The following is a 24,819-nucleotide window of genomic DNA, read 5'->3' on the forward strand; positions in this document are numbered from 1 at the left end:
AAGGTTCTGAAATGGCACATCGGTTGTGCTATAATACTAAATGAAAATAATTTATATTCAAACGTTAAGTCAAAAATTTATTTCAGTGTCGTTTGAAGGAACTTTGCCGAGAACTTTCACCATACGACTTTTGATAAAATGCCAGTAATAATAACTTGTAGATTTCCAATTTGAATATTTAAATTCAAATTCCTTTTTACGTATTTGTTCAGTATTCAGTGCGGATACGTACGGATTCAGTATTCTCTTCCTGATTCCGTGGTTTTATGCAAACCTTTTTGGTGTCTTGTTTCAGTACGATCAAGCCGCTTCATAATCCACTCTTCACGAACTCCCGACCTTTTACACGTCGTCGAGCATAGAACACTATTGTGCGGATTGAATAGAATGCAGACTTTACGCAGTACATGAACAACAGTTTTTGACAATATTGTTTATTCGTTCAATGTAGGGCTTTTTCCTTCTTTGGGAAATGTCTTCGACATCTTCTCCAAGCTCGATGCAAACGTTCCTCAACTCCTCTACACATAGTTTTGATAACTTGTTCTTCTGAACCATTTCACAGATATTGAAATCGAAGCAAATAATCGGGTGATTTAACTGCACCGCCATCATTACATTGACACACAAGGTGGAAAATTGTGTTTCAGTTTCTGCTGCATATATATCTTCATCGTCATTTTCCATTACAACTGGGCAATTGAGACGCTTCTTTGCAGAGAGGCGACTAAAGAAACGGGATGTTTGCTGTTTGGTAAGCACTTCGTCTGGGGGAAATAATCGGGCTCCGTCGGTACGTCGGGTTACAGCCATTGCCTTGGAAACTTCTTGGGGGTCTACTTTTCTTCCGCTGACTCCTCCTATTTGAAACTGCTCAGTTAAGAAGGCAGTCTGCTTTGATGTGAAACGCTTCTTTTTCTTCGCAGACTTGAGGGCCCAGCCCATTGGAAGAGCAGTTAAATCTTCCTTCCCACCAACCGCTTCACATTGAACGTCTGGAACTCGAGTAGCTCCCTCTGTCAGTTTAAAGGCGTATTCTTTAATTGCTTTATCGTATAGGGTTTCGTGCTCAGGCATTCGTTTGTGCCTTCCTGTATCAAGATGATTTTGAAGAGAAGAAAATCTGCTGTATGCTTTTATACAACCTTCTTCTGGACACGTAAATAACATGGCTTCATCATTATCATCATCATCATCATCTAATTCTTCTTCTTCTTCTTCTTCTTCTTCTTCTTCTTCTTCTTCTTCTTCATATTCTTCTTCCTTCTCTTCTTCTTCTACTTCTTCCTTTTCTCCTTCTCCCTCATTTTCACCAAACTGAATTGCATTTGAAGTTTTCTTGGTGTATCGGTGTCTAACAACTCGAAAGGCGGGGTTAGATGCCGAAGATGTTGAATTCAGGGTTTCTAAAGCACCGAGTTTTTCAGTAGATACGCCAAAGGTATCCCAAGGCACTAATCGGCCTGGACCAACATTGAATGCTCTCCATACTCGAATGCCATTCATTTCGTATTCAAAGTTATTTAGCAGGCTTATACCACCCCACTTCAATGAAAGTGTGCTAGCAGTTGTAGCAGCAACATAGGTGGCCTTAACTCCAGTTAGTCCTTGTCCTGATTCAATACCAGTTTTGAGTTGTAAAGCGTTGTTTACATCATGGCCTTCATTTACATACCTTCCAATTGCCCCCTTAATTCTGGCTGCTCGGCGGTCGCACGCCCCCTTTCCTCCCTGGGGATCCGAAAAGTTAAGCAGCAGGTAGGGGGACTCGCGGCCACCCCCCGGAATTACATGGGTATTCCCCGCGCTCACGTACGTGCGGCGGCCGCGGGTATTACCCGTAAGGTCGTTCTGGGTATTACCTGCGTAATTCGATTCGAAAAGCTCTCTACGGGTTTTACTGGTGCCCCACATTACTAAGTTAAAATATTACCCCTAATGGAGGACAAAATATCGTTAAGTATACGATGAGTGGTAAGCTTATTTGTCCAAGATGTAGCAAGAGCTTCACAAAGTGTGGTCTGATTTCCCATCTATGCAGGAAGGATCCCTGTGAAATTGTGACAACTTGTACGACAACGCGTGAGGAATACGTAAAGGAGTTGACAAGAAAGACCGCGGTTCCCAAGCCTGCTTTTAGACGTCGTCCTATGAAATATTGGATGCGTCCGCGTAGGGTCGTAAACGAAGGTTAAAATATTTCCTAGATATAGATGGACAACATCGCGCGCATTCAAAACAAAACTGTACGCAAGCTGCGAACCCAGGTATTGGATCGTTTGGACGCCGACTTCGCCTTCACGACATTCACAGAAGGAGACACAGAAGAAATCATGGATGAAGAAAGAGCCGAAAAGATAATAGACCTGATGCCTGAAGGTAACTACCGTTTACAGTTGACGTTTATAAAGTATTACGACGGCGACTGGGTAATAGAAAGAGGGCGTAACCCTATTCGGGCGTCTGGTAAGCAGAACCTGTTTGTCTTAAATAAGCAAACGCGCCCCGGAGCGCTGGTAGGCATCGACGCGCTGTTCTACGAGGTTGCTTACCCTGTTACGGTAGTTATCTACGGTGCGTATGAGATCAAAGAGCCAGACGTTAGGAAACTCAAGCCAATGCGACATCCCGGCAACTGCGTCGGGAAACTGGTAAGGGAATTCTTTGAAGATTCCGCCCGCGGAGGTAAGTTAACCCCAAAGAGAAAAGAAGCCATAAGAAAGTGGGAAAACGCCACCTACAAAGCTGGGGCTACGATAGACAACATAAAGAAATTAGAAACCCTCTTAGAAAGGCGCATACACGTGAAAGACATCACAGACGGGTACATTTACCCTGGGACACATAAATACGGCGGCAGAGGTGCTCCTATAGTCATCTACCAGCATAACGGACACGCTTGGCGAGAACTTCGATTCCCGCGAAAGAAAGAAACCAAGGTCTACGAAACCTCCCCCTTGGTGAACTTGATTCATGAGAACTCAATATGGTTAATGGATTCGGAAGGAAGCCAGTTTATGAACCAAGACGGCACTTTGTATCGCCCGGAAATCGAACACCAGCGCATCTAAAGCGCCTGTGAAACCCTTGGGGAAGACTTCTCAGACGAGGTCCTCAGCTCTCGTAGTTTGGACTTCTTAGCCGCAAAAAGAAGGAATGGGTGGAAACCGACCCCCAAAGAATTCAAAGACATAGCCAAAGCCTACGTAGAACACAGCCACGGCGGTCTTTGGAACATGGAATACGACGAGGAAGAATACGTGTCCTTAGACATGAAGTACTGCTATCCTGCGTCATTTAAAGGCCTGGGAGATTGTAAGGAATATTACGACCGCTACGGCCATCCAGATTCACAGTTCTTTCGTGTGTCCTTAGACGGCAGCTACGACGCGCCAGCTACGGGGTTCGTCAGATTGTCTTGGAAGTTGGCTAAAGACTTGCACCCCATAATTTACGCATGGTACGGGAAGCATCTACAAGAGAAAGAATGGATACCAGTGCCATTGTTAAAGTTCTTTGAAGAGCGTAAACTCCTGAAATACACAGCGCATGAAGCAATACTTTGCCATAGCGCCTTCACTAAATGGTTACCAGAGCACAACCCCACGGCCCGAATTGTCATAGGAAAGTTCACCCAGGGCGCCAAAGAAGGCGAGAAACACATGCAAAGGCGCCTAATAACAGACGAAGGTGAGTTAAGTTTCCTCATCAAGCGTGCCCATGACCAAGGAACCATGGTTTCCGTGGAGAAGTGGGACTATTTCATAGAAGCCGAGCAAAAAGAACGCAAATGGAATGCTTTATGCTACTACCAAGATCATCGACCGCAATATTACCATCTCCGCGCCAGCATGCTTGCCTACGCGCATATCAACCTTCTCGCAATGCTCCTGCGGTTTGACAAAGAAGATATCCCCCGCGTAGCCACGGATTCCTTATACGTAAAGCCTGGCGCGTTGGAAAAGATGAAGGAATTCTACACTGCCGATGAACTTGCAGAAAGTGGCCAATGGCGCGTCAAAGATGAGGAGATAAGGTCTTGGAGGGCACGTGTAGAATATCACAGCGAGCACACCCGTGGTTCCGTAACGCCTACCAAAGAGCCTCTACCTTCAGTTGCCGACCCCATTTCCTACCAACGCTTCTCTTACCTCTACGGTACGGGAGGCAGCGGTAAGACGACGCGTGTGTTAGAACTCTTTCCTAAGATAAAGGTGCTAACGCCAACGCATCGTTTGGAAAGAGAACTCTGCGAAATGGGCCACGACGCTCAAACGTACCACAGCTTCTTTCGTTGGAATGGCCAAAAGTGGGTACCAGAAGCCATCCACGACATACCTCCGGTGATACTTTGGGATGAGATTTGCACCGTTCCTTTAGAAATCCTCAAAGAATTCGTAGAATCCCTCCGTGGAAAGTGTCAAGTAATATTCGCCGGAGATCCCTGCCAGCCTCCTCCAATAGCCGGAGAGATGCCCCACGAATGCCTGAGAGATTTCGTAGACCATGCGGAGGAAATTAACACCGACTACCGCAGCAAGGATCAAGTAAGAAACCTGAAAGCGGAATTAAGGGGGCTCAGTGACGCCGAGCAATGCAAGACGCTGCGCAAACGTGTACGAGCGAAGTCCTACGAGGACTTTCTATACGCCTGGCACCCTAAGGATCTGGTGCTAAGTAGTAAGCGCGCGGCACAATCTCGCATACAGAAAGACTTACTCAAAATACACCAAGAGCGCTTTCCTACGCATCCCGTACCCGTTTGTTATAAACCCCACGACACCCGCATGCAGCGCCACGACGTCTGCGTACCCGGTACCGACATCCAACTGCAAAATGCGGTAACGCACGATAAAGCCTGGGTGCCCATAGAAAAGGTGGAAAAAATAACCTCCCATCCAGATTGGCGCTTGGGCTATTGCATGACAGTCCACAGCGCGCAAGGGCTTACCATAAAAGAAACCTTATGGATCATAGACCAGCGGCTGTGTTGGAGCAACCTTATCTACACCGCCGTAAGCCGCGTAGAATATGCCAAACAGTTAAAAAGAGCCTGGGGGCCGCAACTGCGTTACGACCGCACCCCAGAAGACATAGCAAAGGAGAACATTGCCAAGAAACTCCTTCGCTACAAAAGACACGACGAAGAGAAGGGTCATGTCTTTGACTTATGCGTGGACGACGTCTATAAGAAAGGGGCAAGGTGTGCCAAATGTAACATACCTCTACTATGGAGGTTTGACCCAAATGACGATCAGCAGTTCTCCGTGGATCGTATCAACAACAAGCGCGGCCATTGCAGAGGTAACGTAAGACTGACATGCCTAGAGTGTAATCGGACGGGTGGAGCAGCACTACTCTGAGCCTTGGGGGCTATGAGCAGCTCTTCCTTGACAAATCCACGACTTGGGCCATTTAGGTAATACAACACGGGTTGCCCTTCCTTGGTGACGGACTTCGAAATCTCATACGTGTCCAAAGACCAGTTAGGATCCGTGGCTCTCTTACTGCCACCTTCGAGTTCCCCCGGCTGATAGAGGTATCTGACCACTATGTCGCGGGGTAGCTTTTTTTCCTTCAGTCCGACCGCCCTTGAACTTCTGACGTAGGACTTGTGTTCCACGTGTTTCTTTTTTATGGCATCCCTGGGTTTCATTCCCGTAGCCCTGGCCGCCTCGTTGTTCAAAGCCGCGACGACCTGGGGGAGCCTCTGAGTCCGTTCCCTGTTGCGTTTGGAGGGATCTTCCAGCTCTTTCCAATACTGGTACCCAAAGAGACGCTCGGCCAGGGTCTTATTGAATCTTTCGACGATGCTCTGACCCCTGTGGTACTCAGCTTCGGCTCTCCTAATTTTAGTGCTGTGGTCTTTCAGGGTCTTAGTAACCACGCCCATGAACTCTGTCCCCGCATCCACTTGCAGCAGCTTAGGCCATTTCAAAACGCGCTTATAAATCCTACCTAGGGCTTCTGCGACTTCCCCAGAATCCTTGCTGTTTATGGGTTCGGCGTCCTTGTATCTGCTTGCGATATCAACTACGGTCAAAGCGTACCTATAGGTCTTTTTTCTCACCTTATCGTGCGGCAAGAAAAGCAAATCCGCCTGATGAACTTCATTGGGGGCATTTACGGTGAAGCTGGGCCTGGGAATGTACTTAGGCACGGGAAGATAAACCTGCCAGAGGGTTTGTTTTCTTAGCCAGTTCTTAGCCGTTTCTTCTGATACCCTGGCCGCGGTCGCGAGTTTCTTGATGGCCGACGCTCCTTTCCAATAGCCTTCAGGCCCATAGTAAATCCTTTTAAGAGGGCGTCTCTGTAACAGCGTGCCACTCGATCTGGGCTCGAAAAATAGATTTCTTTTATATTCCTACCATCGAAAGTACTATCTATCCTCACTACAAAATTGCAGTTAGAATTGTTCTAAATTCTTTTTACCACCCGCTATGCGAATTTTTGTCCATCGACCCCAAATCAGTGAAAGACGCCGATTTTCGAGGTCGGCCGAGGGCTACTTTCAAAGTCTGTTTTCTCGGGTTTCTCTGCACATGAAAGCTAATTTTTCTATCCAGAACTTTAGTCTAGTGTAACTTCTGCATAAAAACAGTAATAGTTTTTTTTGGAATGCTCGAATTCTGAAAAATAATCCTAACTAATCGAGACTACTGAAAGCGTGACGTGGAAAGCTAAGATTATGAGACCTCGAATATTGCAAATTTCTCATTTGTGGCACCTAACCCAGCCCTAAAATATCATTCAACCTTGAGATAAGAAGCTATTTCATAGATGTGTGCAATAAAATTTGCGGCACATTGCGTTTCTACGAAATAAGCTAAGTTTCAAATTGTTCTATTTTCAGTTATTTCCTTGCGTGACACGACAGGCCGTTGGGTCTGTGACGGCTACTTCTTTGCTCATTATCCTCAATACCATTACCTAAAATATAATATGATGAATTAAACCTTAACTTTACAATATTTGTTCCAATATAAAAGATTTAAATGATCTACGGCTTCATTTAATAGTGTTTCTATAAGCTGTTTTGAAATTTCACCGCACAGTAATTTTTTTTATTTGAATATCTCGAGGTCGGGAGGTCAATCGCTATTTGTTTATTTAATTGCAGTAAAGAAATCCTCGCTTTATCTCGAAACATACTAAAGAGATCTAAAAATGAGAAGTGTTCTTGTTTGTAGAGCTGAATATTTCTAGTTTTTTTAGTTGAGGGTAACATATTATTTATATCATTGTAAGTGAAGGATGTACTCGCCCGCGTTAGCAGCGTTATTGATCAACTCTATACTTATATTAGTAGTACTTGAAATACTGAATCTATATGTCTTTGTACTGAATACTAGTGAGTTAGACTAGGACGTCTAAATTGAAGACTCTTGCAAAAAAATAAAATAATATAAAACAATATAGCAATGCATGATATATTTTTTTAAATATACATCTTTAATATAATACAAATAACCTTAATTACAAATACGAATATATATCTAAGAGCTAAATTATCAGAGAGAAATGAAACTTTATACGATGGGCTCCGCCGAGAACCAGACGAAGCTTCTTATACAGTATATCACTTGTTCAAGAGACATCCTCAACACTTAGCATGGGCTGGGCTCTAAAACCAAGAGCCGGAGCTGCTCTACAGAAAATGTGCGGTCGTATTTGACGGTGAAGTTTGACCTGGGTGAGAGGACTGGTTGAAAAGCAGACCCTGAACAAGTTGCCGCGGAAATGCGGTGCGCGAAAAATGAGAACAATGAAAGGCGCTTTGAAAGAGTAGAATCGGGCTATCGAAGACCCAGATTGCAGGATTCTTTTCGCGTCTTTCCACTTCGCGGAAAAAATCCACAGTACGAGATATTTCCGTGAGCAGTCCTCAACAAAATGTACGATCTTTGGTAGACGAGGAAGACATTCAGGATGTAATACGAGAGTCAGAACGTAAATCTGTTACAAGAAATTGAGGATAGCATTGGCCTGCAACACCCCATTATGCACTAGTCAATTGAAACCCCCACCCCCGACCCCCGCGAAAGAAGGATAATAAGAACCTATAAGGCTACAATTTTAAGAAAGGTTCCGATCTGTGGAGTTCATTGTAAAAGTGTATAGGTAGAAACTACTAAGTTTGTTTGAGCATGTGTTTTGTGTAGAACATACTGCTATGCACTAGGCTACGGGCTGCCTGTGCTTGGAATCACAACGCCCTCTTTAGTATTTTTCAAGATGGCCGACCTCTTGTTTCCAGGCTATTACATATTCAAACGAGCGTTAAAATCCCCGCTCGATTCCCCGCTGAGAAAACCATTCGTTAAATCCCCGAGCCCCGGGTGCAATCATGCTCTTAAAAGCACATCAAAAACGCGTCACGCCCCCGTTTAGTGCCCGGCTAGCCGCGGGGGTTTCAATTGACTAGTGCATTATGACACGTACGATCTATGCGACTACTATATCAAAGAAACAAGATCTCTGCCTTCAATGGCGGAAGCTGAACATTAGAGAGTTTTAGATTGACTTTTTTCCCCCGCAAACGGCAAACGCGACCACGTTTTCATAGTTTCCCTGTATTTTGCTTTACCTTTTGCAAACCTTCTCACCAGGCGCAAATATTATTTTGATGATCGATGATAATGACACTGACACTGACAATGATAATGATTGTAGCTGCATACCGCGACAGTCGTGACGTCATCACCGGCGGACGGCGTGGTTAGAAGCCAACGTCGTTCGACGGTGAGAAACACGGTTTTTCTCATCTGTAGTTTAGAACGAAGTTTGGCTCTAATAAAGAACAATGTAAAACGTAAAACGCTTGAATTCAATTATTACAATAATGATAATGATAATGATAATAATAATAATACAGCAAAACAACAATAAAAGAAAAGGCCGTCCAATAAAAACATCAATAAGAACAATCTACCAAAGATTTCAGGAATATCAACCATCACAGATTTTGAAAGAATGCTTTAGACGCAACCATAATAGCTTGGCTTCAAAGTAGTTGAACTTACTCGGGTAGAGTGAGAGCTGAATGTTTCTCTAAGAAAAATGAGCAATTTACAGAGTAGCTCTATATCTTCAAAATTATTAAATTGGAGGAGCCAGTACCCGCAACCTCCACTTCCGAACCGCCGCCCCTATATGATCATAATTTTCACAATCACTCGTTCTGTAGTTATAAATGAATTCATAGGTTTGTTTGCACCTGTTGCAAAAATCGTCGTCTCAGCCGAAGAACAGTCAAGACTGCAAAGTATTTTTTCGAAAACATGATAGTATATGGAATTCGAAAATATCGGAAGGACGAAATACCTTTTCACAATAAAAAATGATGGATAACTTATAAAGGAAATAAACGTTGAGAATGTTAAATGACTAGTGACAAAGATATCAATGATATATTACCTTCAACTAAAAAAACTAGAAATATTCAGCTCTACAAACAAGAACACTTCTCAGTTTTGGATCTATTTAGGATGTTTCGACATATTACTAAGCGAGTATTTCTTTACTAAATTTACTATAATTAAATAAACAAATAACGATTGACCTCCCGCGGAGCTCGAAATAAAAAAAATACTGTGCGGTGAAATTTCAAAACAGCTTATAGAAACACTATTAAATGAAGCCGTAGATCATTTAAATCTTTTATATTGGAACAAATATTGTAAAGTTATGGTTTAATTCATCATATTATATTTTAGGTAATGGTATTGAGGATAATGAGCAAAGAAGTAGCCGTCACAGACCCAACGGCCTGTCGTGTCACGCAAGGAAATAACTGAAAATAGAACAATTTGAAACTTAGCTTATTTCGTAGAAACGCAATGTGCCGCAAATTTTATTGCACACATCTATAAAATAGCTTCTTATCTCAAGGTTGAATGATATTTTAGGGCTGGGTTAGGTGCCACAAATGAGAAATTTGCAATATTCGAGGTCACGCTTTCAGTAGTCTCGATTAGTTAGGATTATTTTTCAGAATTCGAGCATTCCAAAAAAAACTATTACTGTTTTTATGCAGAAGTTACACTAGACTAAAGTTCTGGATAGAAAAATTAGCTTTCATGTGCAGAGAAACCCGAGAAAACAGACTTTGAAAGTAGCCCTCGGCCGACCTCGAAAATCGGCGTCTTTCACTGATTTGGGGTCGATGGACAAAAATTCGCATAGCGGGTGGTAAAAAGAATTTAGAACAATTCTAACTGCAATTTTGTAGTGAGGATAGATAGTACTTTCGATGGTAGGAATATAAAAGAAATCTATTTTTCGAGCCCAGATCGAGTGGCACGCTGTTACAGAGACGCCCTCTTAAGTTTGTCCTCAGTTCGACCCATTATATGAATTCCAAAACGAGATTGATCTTACGTCCGTTAAAATCCACCGTCTTTCCGTCCACTTTGATGGTAACGTTTATGCTTTCTACCAAATTAGACAAGTCATAGCACAAAGAAATGGGAGCGTATTCTACCAGGTCAAATGGATTACCCTTAGGTGGAAACTTGGACATTAGATTACTGGGTCCTTCATTAAAGTACGAGCTTACTAGGCTGCAGTAAACTTCGTAGTTAGCGGGAACTTTCCATTTCACGTCAAGTTGACCATTGATCGTGGTACTAGTAAGACCCAGGAATTCTACCAACCGACTGCCCGTAAGATTAGCGCTCCCACTATTTTTCTTGAATGTCATTTCATGGGGCAATCCTGTGGTAAGGGTATATCCATGCTTTGCTAGCTCCTTAGCTAGCGTTATAGGGGTGTAATGGGAATCTGGTATTTTTGGTTTGTTGGCACCCACAACGACAAAGCCGCCAATCAAATTATACCAAGAATTGTACAAAAAGCAACTTATGAGTCGAACCTTATGGGCTTTGATGGGAGGATTCAAATAAGTGGTAAAGTTATTCTTGTCGCTTTCCAAAAAGACGATCATATATTACAGGGGACAAGTCCCCTTCGTTAGAAGGGGTAGGCAACAAAGTTACCTTCTAGACTAAGTACGCCAAAGCCGCGCCTCCCGCCAGCCCTGCGATTCCTACGAAGACCAACTCATTGTCTTTTTGTTTCTTAGAAGGCTGATAGTAATTCTTAAACTGAGGCTTTCTCATTCTAAAGTCGGGATGCGCCTGCGCATAGAGCTTAAAGGCGTAGTCTGTATTTTCGAAGTTCTTATCCACCTGCATCTTGTCTTGGTAGTTCTTGTCCAACCAATCCCTGTAAGCTTGTCTTTTTTCATTCCAAGCCGCCACGTCTCGCTGATATTTCTCCAGCGCTAAGTTGTGTCTCTTCCTTTCGGCGGCTAAATCTCCGCTGCGATCACCTCTAACTAATCTATCCAAATACTGACCACCATAATTAGCTCCAGTGAATGCTAAAGCTGCAATGACTCAACCTGCGACCACGCTAACCATTTATACATTAGGCAGGTACTTTTCCTTCCGTAGGTAATCCTTTACCATGATAGCCCCACCCACGGCAGCGGTCATCTTAGCAAAGTTGGCGAAGCTCTTGCTTGGGTCTTCAGTAAAGTCTTCTTTGAGCACTTTCTTACCTACCCAACCAATACCCGCAACGATGGAAGTAATAATAGCTGCTTCTTCAACAGTTTTCAATAACGCAGTCGACATTATATTACAGAGCGAGAAGGTTATTACTCCATCACGGGTATTTTGCTTCTCTTAGGGGGTTCCTGCGTCACATGCACGGGTTCTAATTCTACCTTTGGCTTTGCTGCCTTCCATTGTGAGTAAAGGCTACCTGCTGCTATGATGACTCCTAACGCGCCAATGACGTACCCAGGATTAATAAGGGATTCCTCTTCTTTCTCTTCCACTATTTCTTCTTTCTTTGCTTTGTTCTTCTTATTCATCTCCGCGAGCTTCTTTCCGGCAGCGACTCTGCCTGGAGATTTAGCCTTGGTAATCTTTTGCTCCTCTTGGGGCTGCTTCTCCGCCTTCGATTCAGCTTCACTCATTTATATCTAAGGACTTGAAGGACTTGATAAGTAACTTAATAGGACCTGGGTAAGTACTTAAGGACGACTTGACTAAGTACTTGAGGCGACCTGGGTAATTCCTGAGGACGACTTGACTAAGTACTTGAGGCGACTTGATCAGGTACCTCAGCAAGTGCCGCCTGGAAGACCCTCTCGACTTCTCTGTCCTTCTTGAAGTCCTTCCAAGATGTCGTAAGTTCCTTCAAGTCGACATGCTGAGCTACGTGAAGTGCCGCAGAGGCGACTGCCATTAACTTGCCGCACTTCAAAGACAACCACCCACAGGTTATCTTAAGTTCTTGGGCGATGACATAGTCCTCGCTTATGTCCTTCCGCAGTTGCTCCACGTCGTCTATGGGCAGCGCAAGTCCAAGCAATTTAGTCGCGAACTTAATGGCTGAGTCTGCTACGGCGTCCGTGGTCTTACTTGCAAGGGCAGCCTCGTACCTCTTATGGAACTTCTTAACTTCCTCTTCTGACAACTTATTAACCTGCTCATGAGTAAGTTCCTTGCCTATCATTTCTTTGCACTTCCCAGATGACACCAGGATGTTAAGCTGTTCCTTAAGGTTACTTTCATCTAACTGTGTGGGGACTTCATCTATCAGCTGCTCAATTTCCATATATATCTACGCTCGAAGCTCAACATCATACGGAAACCTCAAAGAGAAGATCATCTTGGAGTGCTCATGCGTCTTTAAATGCCGCATGTATTCATGCAACTTTTCCTTGGATATCTCACCGCCGTAGTCGCTTAAGATGGTTTCCAGATCAGACTTGCTCGGAGTATAAAATACGACAAGTGAACCTATGTTTTCCCTGAAGGGCTTAGAGACGCTGGTAAGCTGCTGCGAGAGCAACCAAACGCTGATATTGTCGTGTCTACCGCTGAAGGCGAGCTTAACGAGCTCTGACGTGCGTCTCTTTACATCATTCCCACAGGCAATGTCATCCAGTATGAGGAGGGTTTTCGTATCTTTAGGGAATTGTTTGTGCCAGAACTTAAGATGTCCAGACAACTCGTTAGGGTCTAAGATATCTACGAAGAAGTCGTCATCTTTCACTCCTATGCCCGTCCAGGTGCGGTTATTCACGTAGGTGGGGCAGAGCAGCACTATGTAGTCGAAGCGGTATCTAAAGGGTCCTAATAGCTGCTCTACCACGAACTGGGTCTTTCCGCAGCCGGTGGGTCCTACTATCAGAGCGTTACAAGGAATATGGTTCGGATCCATTGTATATAATGGAGCCCGTGGAAGCAGTAGAAAAGATGGTTAACATCGTCAAAGAAAAGTTAGACCTGGAGAGGACGGTCGAAATGCAAAGGGAGGAGATAGACCGGTTGAATGGACGCGTAAAGGAGCTTTATGAGGAAATGTGTGGTCTAAAGCGCGCAGAACGGTTTGGCGCGCTGATAACGATGGCAACGTGGGCAAAGGAGTCAGTCGTGGACTTCGTGCGCTACCCAATTTAAATGTTAAGGATTGGTTGAGATCTTGTTAAGGTCTCCCCATGCTTCTTCAAAACATACCTTAGAATGTTAAATGGGAGTTAAGATCTTGTTAAGGTTACCGTCAAACTCCTCCAAAAGATGACTCATAATGTTAAGATGCGGTTAAGTTTTTGTTAAGGAAGGTCGGAAACTATCTCAAAAGATGCCTCATAATGTTAAGATATAGTTAAGACTTTGTTAAGGAAGGTCGGAAACTATTTCAAAAGATGCCCCAGAATGTTAAATGGAGGTTAAAATATTGTTAAGTATATATGGACTGCTTGAAATGTAAGAAGGTATTTAGTACCAAACAAAGACTGCAATACCATGTTTGGCATGGAGTTTGCACAAAGGAGCCAATCAGTAAGGCCTGCAATGACTGTAACAGGGAGTTCAGTACCTTACAGAAACTACAGCAGCATGTTAAGAAGGGTGTTTGCCGTAGAACTACGCAGTGTAGTTACTGTTTTAAGGTCCTTAGTAGCCGCCAACGTTTACAAACGCATAAGAAAAAACATGAAAGGACATACCGATGCCTTTCAGAGAAGTACGATCTGGAAGGAGTGGATTGTTACCAATGCGGCGATCTGATGAATTGTGAACATAGAGATGATTACCTAAGGAATCGAATAGACTACTTTAGGAAGATAAGTAGGACATTACCCCGCTTTGATACCTTAGAAGGTGTCCCATGGACTAACAGGGAATATTGGAGGCAGCAATGTGAGAGATGTGGATGCGTAAGGGAGGAGGAACACATATTCAACTGTCTCTTAACAAAGTCTTAACCTCAGCTTAACATTTTGAGGCATGTTTTGAAAAAGTTTCCGACCTTCCTTAACAAAAACTTAACCTCAGCTGAACATTTTGAGGCATGTTTTGAAAAAGTTTCCGACCTTCCTTAACAAAAACTTAACCTCAGCTTAACATTTTGAGGCATGTTTTGAAAAAGTTTCCGACCTTCCTTAACAAAGTCTTAACCTCAGATTAACGTTTTGAGGCATGTTTTGAAAAAGTTGCCGACCTTCCTTAACAAAGTCTTAACCTCAGCTTAACATTTTGAGGCATGTTTTGAAAAAGTTTCCGACCTTCCTTAACAAAGTCTTAACCGCATCTTAACATTCTGAGGGGGTTACTGACAAGGATATATGATAGCCTACGCAGCAGCATTTCTTGGAGGATTCCTAATCGCCCTTTCAATATATGGACTGTATTACGTGCGAACCCCCTGCAGATTGCATAATTCCCAAACCTAAGACGAGAAAAAAATACACCTGCCTTCATTGTGGCAGTGCATTTCTTAATCATAAATGTCCAAAGGCGCAACCTACGAATGCAGAGGACTCTCAGGCTCATACTTGACTACGTCAAATACCCACCTGCCATCCTCTTTACCATGACTCATAACATGGGTAACGTCCTGCCCTTCGATGGCGTACCTTATCCTATCAGGCGCCCAAAGGGTGTATATTCTTTTTTTATTCTTTAAGACCAAACGCAGGCGGTCGATGTCTTCAAAGACCACGTAATTCTTTATCTCGTAAATCTCTCCCACCGCCAAATCCCTCCAGTGCGTTTGTATGAACTTTAACTCATTAAATTTATCCTTGTCCATATATTCTATGAAATATCTTTAAGTGTGTTGCCAAAGTCTCACTGGTTTTAAAGACCTTACAGCACCACCTGCAGAGAATTCGTAGGTGTTCAGCATACGCAGTGATGGCGCGGCAGATTTCGTCGTAGTCGCTGCTAATCATTACCTTATAGCCGTTTTCTTCGTACCTCTGTAAGAGTAGTCGTTGACTCTCAGAAAGTACCCCGTTGCCTTTCGGGGTCTTCAGCTCTATGCAGAATCCACGGTAATGGGTGTGCGCATTTAAGATAAGCAGGTCGGGCTGACCGCGTTGGTAGCCCTTCTGCCAGCACTTTATGTGCTTTCCATCCGAGTCCTGCAGTTCGCCTAGACCAGGGGTTACGAGCATTTGGGGGTAGAATCTGCGAATGTAGTCCACCACCTTTTTATGCAGGTCGAATTCGTTTTCGATCTTAAATACCAACTTGTTTGGGCCGTTAAACCGCTTTTCTATTTCATACTTACCCGCTTTACGTAATGTTGGAAGGACTTCCTCGAAGACCCAATCGCGAAACTCCACAGCTTTGGGTAGCTTAGAGCTAAATACTAATTCGTACAACCCGGGTTCGGATATAAACACGGAATGTGGGTGCATAGTACAAGCGCCCTGTTTTAGGGTCCTTCCTAACTCACTCGACCTTTTCTGGTATTTCTCAGAAACGTGCTCCCTGATTGCATTTCTTGGCTTCTCATATCCCAACGCAGCCGCCACCTCCTTTGCTTTAAAGTATAAAGTTTCGCCTTGCACTATGCATTGCAGTTTTGTTTCGTTGTTTTGGAATACGCGAAGCATCGTATATATACCATATTTTTTACGAAAATCGAATTAAGGTAATTTGTTTGATTTGCAGCCAGTACGTCTTTTTCATTTCAACTGCTCCTTTGGTAAAATATAGCTTAACGTAATGGTTTCCCGGAAAGTCTATGGTTGCCCATTGTTCTTGTTCAAAGGGAAAAAAGTGCTGCATATGTCGCTTTATGTCACGCAGCCACACCTTAACATGACAAAAATCAAAATCCGTTGTGGGTTGACTTACCGCTGTGGTTTGACTTTTACTAAGGATGTTCGTTACTGGTGCCGTTAGCACGGAAATGTGTGGTATGGACACCATAACAATCGTTGTTTCTAGCTTGTTTACGTGGGGATTGGAAACTTCCATTATACTTTAGTAGGCAACGCTCTTTAGCTGATTCATTTCCACGCTTAACTGCGCTTCAGACACCACGAAAACGTAGCAGTTTATCTTGTCACCGTCACCGGCATCGGTGTTTTTGGTGCGCTTGATCTCCTATGTTATGCCATCCTGCGTATTTACTAGACGTAAACCCTGGCCATGTAGGTCTTCGTCGTTCGTCGTGCGCATGTCAATCCACAGCGCATACTTATCCTTAAAGAATTCCTCAGGGCTAATTTGGTTGCCAAACTTGCGCATGGCCTCCCTGTACACGTCTGCAGGCTTTATTCCCTGGGAGTAGACCTTGTTGGGTACTCCGTTGATATCGACCCCCACGTTAGTAATGTTGGGGTTGTGAAAGGCCTCGTAGTCGCGCTTACCAGCCTCGTAGGGTTTGGCGAACACCAACATCAACCCCGTGAGACTTCTTCGGGGGAGGTTAATACTTTGGTTAATAACCTCATCCGTCTTATCCAGGAAGCTGAACGTCTTGTACATCACTACGTGGTCGTAAAGGAATGCCTTTCCGGCGCTATATTCCATGCCAGCGCTACGGGCCAGCTCTTCGCTGTACACGGTCTCATACTGCAGCTCTAAGTTAGTGATAGAATAGGGATCAACAGCCCCGCTAATTGCGCTGTCCATGCCTCCAATGACGTTTGTAGTGTCCGCCAAGGTTACTTCAAACTGTAACGCGGATAACTGTCTGGGGTAATATACACCATGGTTCGTAATTACTTCGAAATCCAAGGGGATAACGTACTTGCTACCATAAGCGGTCTTTACCCTTGTTGCGTCTGCTACTGCGGTTGCTCCGCTGAAGTCCGTAGGCGCCGGGTTGGTATCGCTGCGAAGCTTACGAAGGATAACGCTTCCAATTCCCTGCTCTATCTTTTGTGCGCGGTCGAAGGCTGTTAGCCACAGATCCTTATACGTGGCGTACAAATCGTACCTGTTCAAGTCCAAGAGGGATTCCCCGGCGAACTCGATTCTCATCTTAGAAACGAGGTTCCTGCCCACGTTATTGACGGTATAGCGCTTGTCCTTGGTGCTTGGTTGTATTGCTAGGTCAAACCTTAGCGCCAAGGTGCCAGGAACTAAGACTAGGTTATCCGTTAGACGGGGCACGCCTACGTACAAGGTTTCTCCTGGTTTTGCGCTGGATGGCGTGAATGTGACCCGGTGAAAGGTGCGTTCTGCTTTCAGCCCGCCAACCTGCTTAGGTAATACGTTGGGGTTTAACTTTGAGCTTATCATATATAATGGCGACAGAAGGAACGACTTATGGTCCTCAAGAAGGAACGGATTTTGACCCCCTTACCAAAGAAGGCCAAATCGACATTAACAATGAAGAATATGATACGTTAATCCCAAATGACAACGTGTCCCGCGAGTATATTTGGGATAGGCTTCGAAATAGGTTCGGAAGTAGGGCCCGCGAGGCCTGGCCTTCCTTAAAGGACAAGTGGCAATCAAGGAACCCAGGGCGACCTATTCCAGAATATTTGGAATTGCAAAACTTGGATTCCACGGACCTAAGAACTGAAATGCTAAGGGGGCTTTTAGACGACGTAAGGGAGAAATTTCCAAATGTGGACTTGGCCCGCCTTAATTTCCAAACCGGAGATAAGGGGCAAATTCAAATCCAGTATCAAGGAAGGGATAAGTGGTATAATCTCTACCAAAGGAGAGACTCCGACAGGCTCACCAGTAATCTCCCGAAAGAAATCAAAGACGCATTAGGAAGACCTAATTTGGTGGAAAGACTAAGAGAAAACGATGAAAACACCAGCGAAGCCTTTGACAAGTTCAAGACCCCAATGCAGCGACAACAAAAGGGCGCTGAGGCAATAAGGGAAGTTGAAGAACTAAAGGAAACAATGGAGGAAAGGGAAGCAGAATACATGCGACAAAACCAACTACTCCTTGATGCTCGAAAGAGATAACTTAACGATAAAAACCAAAGAATGATAGAAATGAGAGAACAAAGAGACAATGCCCTACGCGAAAGAGACCAAGCTCAAAAGGCCTTCGAGCTCGCCCTGCAAGACTTGGACTTAAGTGGTGAAGAAGTTAAGGACTTACAAACTGCCATAACCGGCTCTTTGGAGGAACGGCGGCAGTTGGTTGCCGAAATTAACACCAAAGAAGAACAAATCCGGCAAAGAGATCAGGCTATCGAAGACCTGGAGGGGCAAATAGAGCGGCAGCGAGAAGTAGTTGCGGACCAAACTCGTTCCGAAGAGGAAAGTGAAGCAGCTCAAAGGGAAGTGGAGGCCCTCGAGGTACGCCTTGCGGAATTACAGGCGCAAAAGGACAACCTGGAAAAGGAGCTGGGGCTTACCACCAAGGAAAAGGTAAAAAGAGCCCTTTTGAAGTATGGCGTTCCACTGGCATTTGCGGTCGCTATTAGCACCGTAGTAGGAGTTATCCTATCCGCGCTTAAGGCTACGGGCGCGGGCGTAAAGAAATTAGGCAATGGACTAACGGACTTAGGGGAAAAAATGGCAGCCGGTCTTCCTGGGCTGCTGGGTAGCGTTCTTGGCCTGGCACTTAGGGCCGGCGGAGAACTGCTAAAGTTTGTGGGGAATAACATTTGGATCTTGGTTGTCGCTATTGGAGTGGTACTCCTGAAGAAGATGAAGGGTTAATCTTATCCTTGTGTATTACTGGTGGCTTATCGTCGTCGGGCATCCGAGGCGTCCTCGACTGGGGATAAGTAAAGATAGTATTCGCGCCGCCCTGATAATGCGGAACTAGCGGCAGCACGCTCATGGTGCTAATGGGCTTATGATTCCAAGTAGCATCCGTCGGAGGATCTTTTGTCGGGGCGGCATTTATCCGAAGGTAGGCAACGTCGTTGGGGAGAACTTGTAACTTCGCATATTGGCAATTGGCTATCATGTGAAAAGTTACCGGCGTTAAGTCTTCTGTGCTTAACGGTGGGGGCTCCGACGAGAAATGAGCTGGGTTCCTATTATCTTTTTTTCTGTAGGGTAGCAATGGGTGGTCATCCTCATCAATGATCCTAAACCCGACATTACACGAGTACCCCGTCGAAACGCAAATGGTACACATGATCAATCCCAGGCCCCCAACCTTCACCCACAGCCCGGTGTCATGCCAATGCTGTTCTAAGTAGTCCTTCTCCTCCAAAAAATGTACAAACCAATCTTCCTTCGCGTGTGGGTTCATATATTTCAGGGAATAAATTCCCTTCTAAAGATTAAGCACCGTAAGAGTGCTGATGGTTGCGTGGTTATAGGCTGTATCCCTTTGATTTTCTATGCTATTTACGCAAACGCTCCCACTATAATCTACGCGTATTTGCAGCTTTACCTTTCCATGGCAATCGGCGACCATGTGGAAAGTCCAAACGGAAAGATTCTCGGCGCTCTGGGGGTTGGGCTCTGCGGAGAAATGCGCAGGCTCCCTGTTGTTCGTCTTCGCGCGCATAGGCTGTAGTATGCCGTTGTCATCCAGGAACCTAAAGCCCACGTTGGCGTAACTACTCGTGCCAATGCAAATGCTGCATATTATCAGCTTCTTTCCAGAGTAGTTCAAGTCTACAGACATTCCGGTGACATCAACCCAAGATGCCTGGGTGTATTTTTTCTCGCCTGTGTAAGTCGTATAGACACAATCTACTCCAGCTACGTAGGGGTTGTTCATCGCCATATATAATAGCTCAGACCAACGCCTGTGGCCTGTGGTGGCTAAGCCGGCTTTTAGTAAGTTATGATCATATTCCTCGGTAACCTTCTTTACTGGTTCCTTAACTGCGTGAACCTTCTTCGATGGTTTTTCTACGTGCTCCTTTTTTGGTTTCTCTACGAAGTGAGGAATGCCCTTGGTCACGTCAGAGTTCACGTCATTCACCCCAAACTTCATACCCTTAGTAGCTCGCTGCAGCTTGTTGTTATAACCCACAACGGAATTAGCGTTGATAACCAAATTACTTGGCATTAACCAACAACCAGGACTCAAGGCGTAATCCAGTCTAACCTTTGATTGCTGCACCGCTAATCGATATCTCTGCACCGATTTAGATATGTCATTTTCTATTATTGCGGACTCAAATGAAGTTAGGAATTCTTGTTGCGTTTCCTGTGAAGCACCTTGGGATCCAACAATGGGGCTGCGGGTATTTACCTGCGCTCCTAAGATGCAGTAGACGAATGCCTCTATGCTGCGGTTAATTCGAGCTAGGTTTCTTAGGCCTTTTCCTTTTAATAATACGAATGGATCCCATGGACTGGGGTAAATCGTCTCAATCTTTTCAATAAGATTAAGGTTCCACCTACTACCACCTAAATCTGCAAACTCTAACTTACCTGGGTATTTTTGATGATACATGTCTGCGGGGCGTGTTCCAGTCGGATGGTAAAGATAAATAATACCTAAACCATGCGTGGCGCCCTCCCGATAACGAAAGTCTCTTTGCTGCGGCTTAAACTCATTCATTAGCCTTTCTAGGGCAGCGGAATCGTAATGGTTATTCATTCTATTGAATGGCTTTTCCCCCGGTAATGGCACGTTAAGCTCCTTCAATAGGCGGCGTATAGTAAAAGCCACATGGAACCTTAGAAAAGCAGTGTTAAACATGTCCACGACAACCCCGCAGCCCTTCGTAGCCGCCCAAACTGCAAAGTTTAACTGCTGCGTCCAATATTTAAAGTTAGGTCCCTTTAACCATTCTCTGGCTTCTTTTCCTGAAGTGTGCGTAAGGTTAAAATCCTTAAAGATATTCCTTACTACTACGTCAAACGTTTGCTTACCCACTGGAATCTTCAAATGTGTTACTATTTTATCAAAGTCGTTTACACCACCTTCGGCATCGTAAAATGGATAATCCTGGTTGGTTATTAATAGATTTTTTGGAAAATTAGGTAGCCTTTCTTTATGCTCGGGTGCCTTCTTTGTCACATAATGTGGTACCTCCTTTGGTTTCAAATCCTCATTGCTGTACATTCTGGAGCCGTTGAAGTAAATCCCATCGGGTCTTCTTTCAAACTTACTGGCGTCTGCATGCGGAAACATCTTCCTAAACGCTCTCCAGTTCCAGTAATCCCTGTTGTCATGATGTGGCTGCTCCTCAATGTCATTCCCAAAAGCGTCGTACATTAGTATATATAATGGATGTTATAACATCAGCACCTCCACTTTATCCTGATCTACCCAAGGAGGGTCCTAACGAACTAAACGCAGAAAACTTTCGTCTGAATAAAGCAAATTTAATCCTGGCTTATTTGGAAGGGCAAACAAAACACTACGAAAAAGTTAGGAAGAAATACGTTAGAGCCCGGAGTACGCTACATAAGATTTCAATAACTTCAGGATCCATATCCGTAGTATTAACGGGCTCCGGCGTTGCTTCTTCGCTTACTGGATCGGGAATAATCGTTGGAGTTCCTTTGGCCGGCGTTGGGGCAGCCTGTGGTATTATTTCTGCTGTTGCTACGGGTATTATGAAACAGTTGTCAAGCAAAATATCCAAGCATGACACGACAATAGCTCTGTCAAGGGCTAAAGTAAATACAATTACTGACCTTGTCTCAAAGGCTTTGCGTGACAGAAAGATAGACGACGTAGAATTCTCGCTTATTCTGGCCGAAGAGGAAAAGTACGAGAAATTAAAGTTGGACGTAAGGAACAAAAAAACAGTCGTAAAAGATCTTTCCGAGGAATCTCGCAAAAAGATCTACCAAGAAGCGAAAGAAGAGCTTCAAAGAAAACTCGCTCAGTAAATATTTACTTTGAAAAAAGCGAGACAGGATTCTATTTACATATTGAACGCCGGCTGTCTGGGTCACATGCAAATTAGTTTCACAAATGTGAAACGTTTTCACAAATGTGAATGAAAATTGTGAAGGTTTTGATTGGCTGAAAACATGTGACGTAATCGTCCACTATCTTCTTGGAATCCATCCTAACAGGGGGTGGTTGGGGTCAATTTTGTAAAATATTTCATAGATTACGTCAGGGTAATAAGGAATATCCTTATCCAGCCGACAAAACATCCACTCGGCTTTTGTCATATCAGAAACCTCGGGAATAAACTTACCGGTAATTTCAGACAAAAGATAGGGAATAGCTTTGTAATATTTCCCTAGCTTTAATTTTTTCAATGTTTTCCGTAGACTTTGTGGGGTTGGCTCTTCTAAGTGGTCTATGATTTTCTTCTTTACTTGTTCGTCAAGATATACCGGTCGATAACCTTGGATATGACTCATCCTGTCCCTAAAGTATTTTATTCTCTTATAAGGTGTTTTCTTACGACCTCCATTAGCGTAATATTGCTCTCTGGTAGCATTTGGTAAGGCATTACGAATATTCTTACCACAGTCGTAACACTGTGCTGACGTGTCGTCTTCTATTTGCATTTTCTTACCACAACAAACTAACTTCCTTGGTGGCGGGGTAACAAACTTAGGTTTCAAACACTTTACACAGAAGTCATAAACGAACTCTTTACATTCATGCATCGTATATAAGACAAATATTTTAACTTAGTAATGTGGGGCACCAGTAAAACCCGTAGAGAACTTTTCGAATCGAATTACGCAGGTAATACCCAGAACGACCTTACGGGTAATACCCGCGGCCGACGCACGTACGTGAGCGCGGGGAATACCCATGTAATTCCGGGGGGTGGCCGCGAGTCCCCCTACCTGCTGCTAGTCATTCCTTATTATATTCACGCCAGTAAGATCACCAACCAGCTTAGCAGATACAATGGAATTTCCGCTATCATAACAGCCAGCGTTGTCTTGTTTATAGTACGCTTTTTCCAGGTAAGGCATTTCCTTTTTCAGCAAACGAAGACAATCTACCATTATGCCAGACATCGTGCTGCTGTCTTGCGTACAGCTTTGAAACACATGAACAATGGTTGTAGACTCAAGGTGCTTGTTATCTTGTGACTTCCGAACAGCAACCGTAATGTGCCATGGGAGACCACGCTTGGCAAACCAGTCAGACTGGGCTTCTCTGAATTTCCGTGGTATATACTTCATTGCCCAGTCTTGTACCAAGAGCACAGATTTGTTATCAAGTTTGTTTAGGACGGAATGCTTTGCCTCATCTTGGTGGACAGATCGCAATAGATGGGCTTTCCAGGACAAGATAGCATCTTTAGCACGTTGGAGCACATACACCATGTCACTTTTCTCTTCTCCATCACTACATGATGTAGTGGCGCATTCATTTTCCAAGATGCGAAATACGTTTTTCAACTGAGAGCATTGCGCACATGAATCAAGGTGGAGATGGTCACAATCGCCTTTGAAGTCTGCGTCGTTCGGGTCACTAAGCGCATAAACGCGACAATGATCTGAAATGGTCGACGATTCAGCAACATGCAACTAAAAAAAGAGATTAAACGGATCAATTGATTAAATTAAGGTTTCAGTAAATTTACACAGGCAACGAATGTTACTCTATTCGGTAGATACCAACCTTATATTCACCCTTCAGGTACTGTTGTGATGATCGTAATTGTTGCTTGATGTCTCTACCCCAAATTTGAGTTTTTCCACAATCAATTAGTTTGTCAACAAGGCTGTCAAGCTCGTCAAAGGCGTCACTTCCCTGTGCTGAAAAATTATCAAGTCCTTGGAGAGATGTACGAGTAGAAGCAGAACAAACGGTCAAAACTCTCTGTAGTGTTCGCTTGCTCATGGGCTTAAAGGCTGTTTCCTTACAGTATTGCTCATACTGCTGCACAACACGTTCTGGTATCATTGTCCTGATGACGTTGGGAGTTTTGACGATCTCACCAGTAGATAATTTTAGAAGCCTCTCTCCAAAAGGAACATCCTGGATAGCGTGAGGGCTTGTAATAAAAGAAACAAAATGCTCTAACTGAGACGGATCAATTCTCATTCTTTTGTTTTCCCAACTTGGAAGCGGTGCTGCTCGGCCATGTAACAGTCTGTGCCGACGAGCTATGTTGTAACGATATCGGGTCAGCATAGGAATATGTTGCTTAAGTTCTTTGAAGGTAATTTTGTCAGCCATCATCGACAGAATTTGTCGCCGCATGCTCCAATGCTGTGCTATTGCATAACTTTCAGCATAGGCTTCGAGCAGTTCTAGTTCTTTATCACCTTTGGGTGTGATTTCGTCTTCATCTTTGCCCACATTGTTATTTTCATACAACGCCCTCCAAAGGCTTATGGAATCTTCCGGAGTAAGAACATCTAACACAGCAGAAATACATTGCTTCGCTTTTCTTACGTAGCGTCGCTTCGTTCTTTCGTGGGCTTCATTCCAGGATACTAATAGGGAAACGCGAATTGGACTTATATCTCGAAGCTGTAAAAAACCATTGAGCTGTCGACGGGGCTCATCATCATCATCATCATTATCATCGTCACATTTAGAAGCTTCGACGCTTTCATCTAACTCTTCCTCTTCTTCTCGAGAAGGCACATATACGCTTTCTCTTCTACACTTTGGAGTAATTGGTGAATCTGGTGTCACACGAGTCTGTGAAACAAAGCAATTCCAAATC

The 24,819-nt window shown here is 44.1% G+C and overlaps 1 protein-coding gene across 1 annotated transcript; it reads right to left on the reverse strand.

Annotated features, from left to right (window-relative positions):
• Window positions 1–378: 378 nt before the first annotated feature.
• LOC148906761 (uncharacterized) lies at window positions 379–24,377 on the reverse strand. The gene is made up of 4 exons (XM_089038487.1): window positions 23,763–24,377; window positions 22,987–23,668; window positions 1,314–1,748; window positions 379–1,235 (listed from the first exon to the last, which is right to left on the reverse strand). The coding sequence occupies exons 1-4, from the start codon at window positions 24,345–24,347 to the stop codon at window positions 397–399; spliced, it is 2,541 nt and encodes an 846-aa protein (XP_088894613.1). The 5' UTR covers window positions 24,348–24,377; the 3' UTR covers window positions 379–396.
• Between the last annotated feature and the right edge of the window lie 442 nt (window positions 24,378–24,819).

This window comes from Actinia tenebrosa, unplaced genomic scaffold (genome assembly GCF_029948245.1).
Source record: "Actinia tenebrosa isolate PJP-AT-01 unplaced genomic scaffold, QUT_ActTen_1.0 PGA_scaffold5__44_contigs__length_20552954, whole genome shotgun sequence".
Taxonomy (NCBI): Eukaryota; Metazoa; Cnidaria; class Anthozoa; order Actiniaria; family Actiniidae; genus Actinia; species Actinia tenebrosa.

Coding starts and splice junctions, on each gene's coding strand:
- LOC148906761 (XM_089038487.1), bottom strand. CDS start 24,347: ATGCGGCGACAAATTCTGTCGATGATGGCTGACAAAATTACCTTCAAA. Junction 1,749..22,986: donor CGTGAATATAATAAGGAATG/ACTAGCAGCAGG, acceptor ACCTGCTGCTTA/ACTTTTCGGATCCCCAGGGA. Junction 1,236..1,313: donor TTCAAATGCAATTCAGTTTG/GTGAAAATGAGG, acceptor AAGAAGAAGAAG/AAGAAGAAGAAGAAGAAGAA.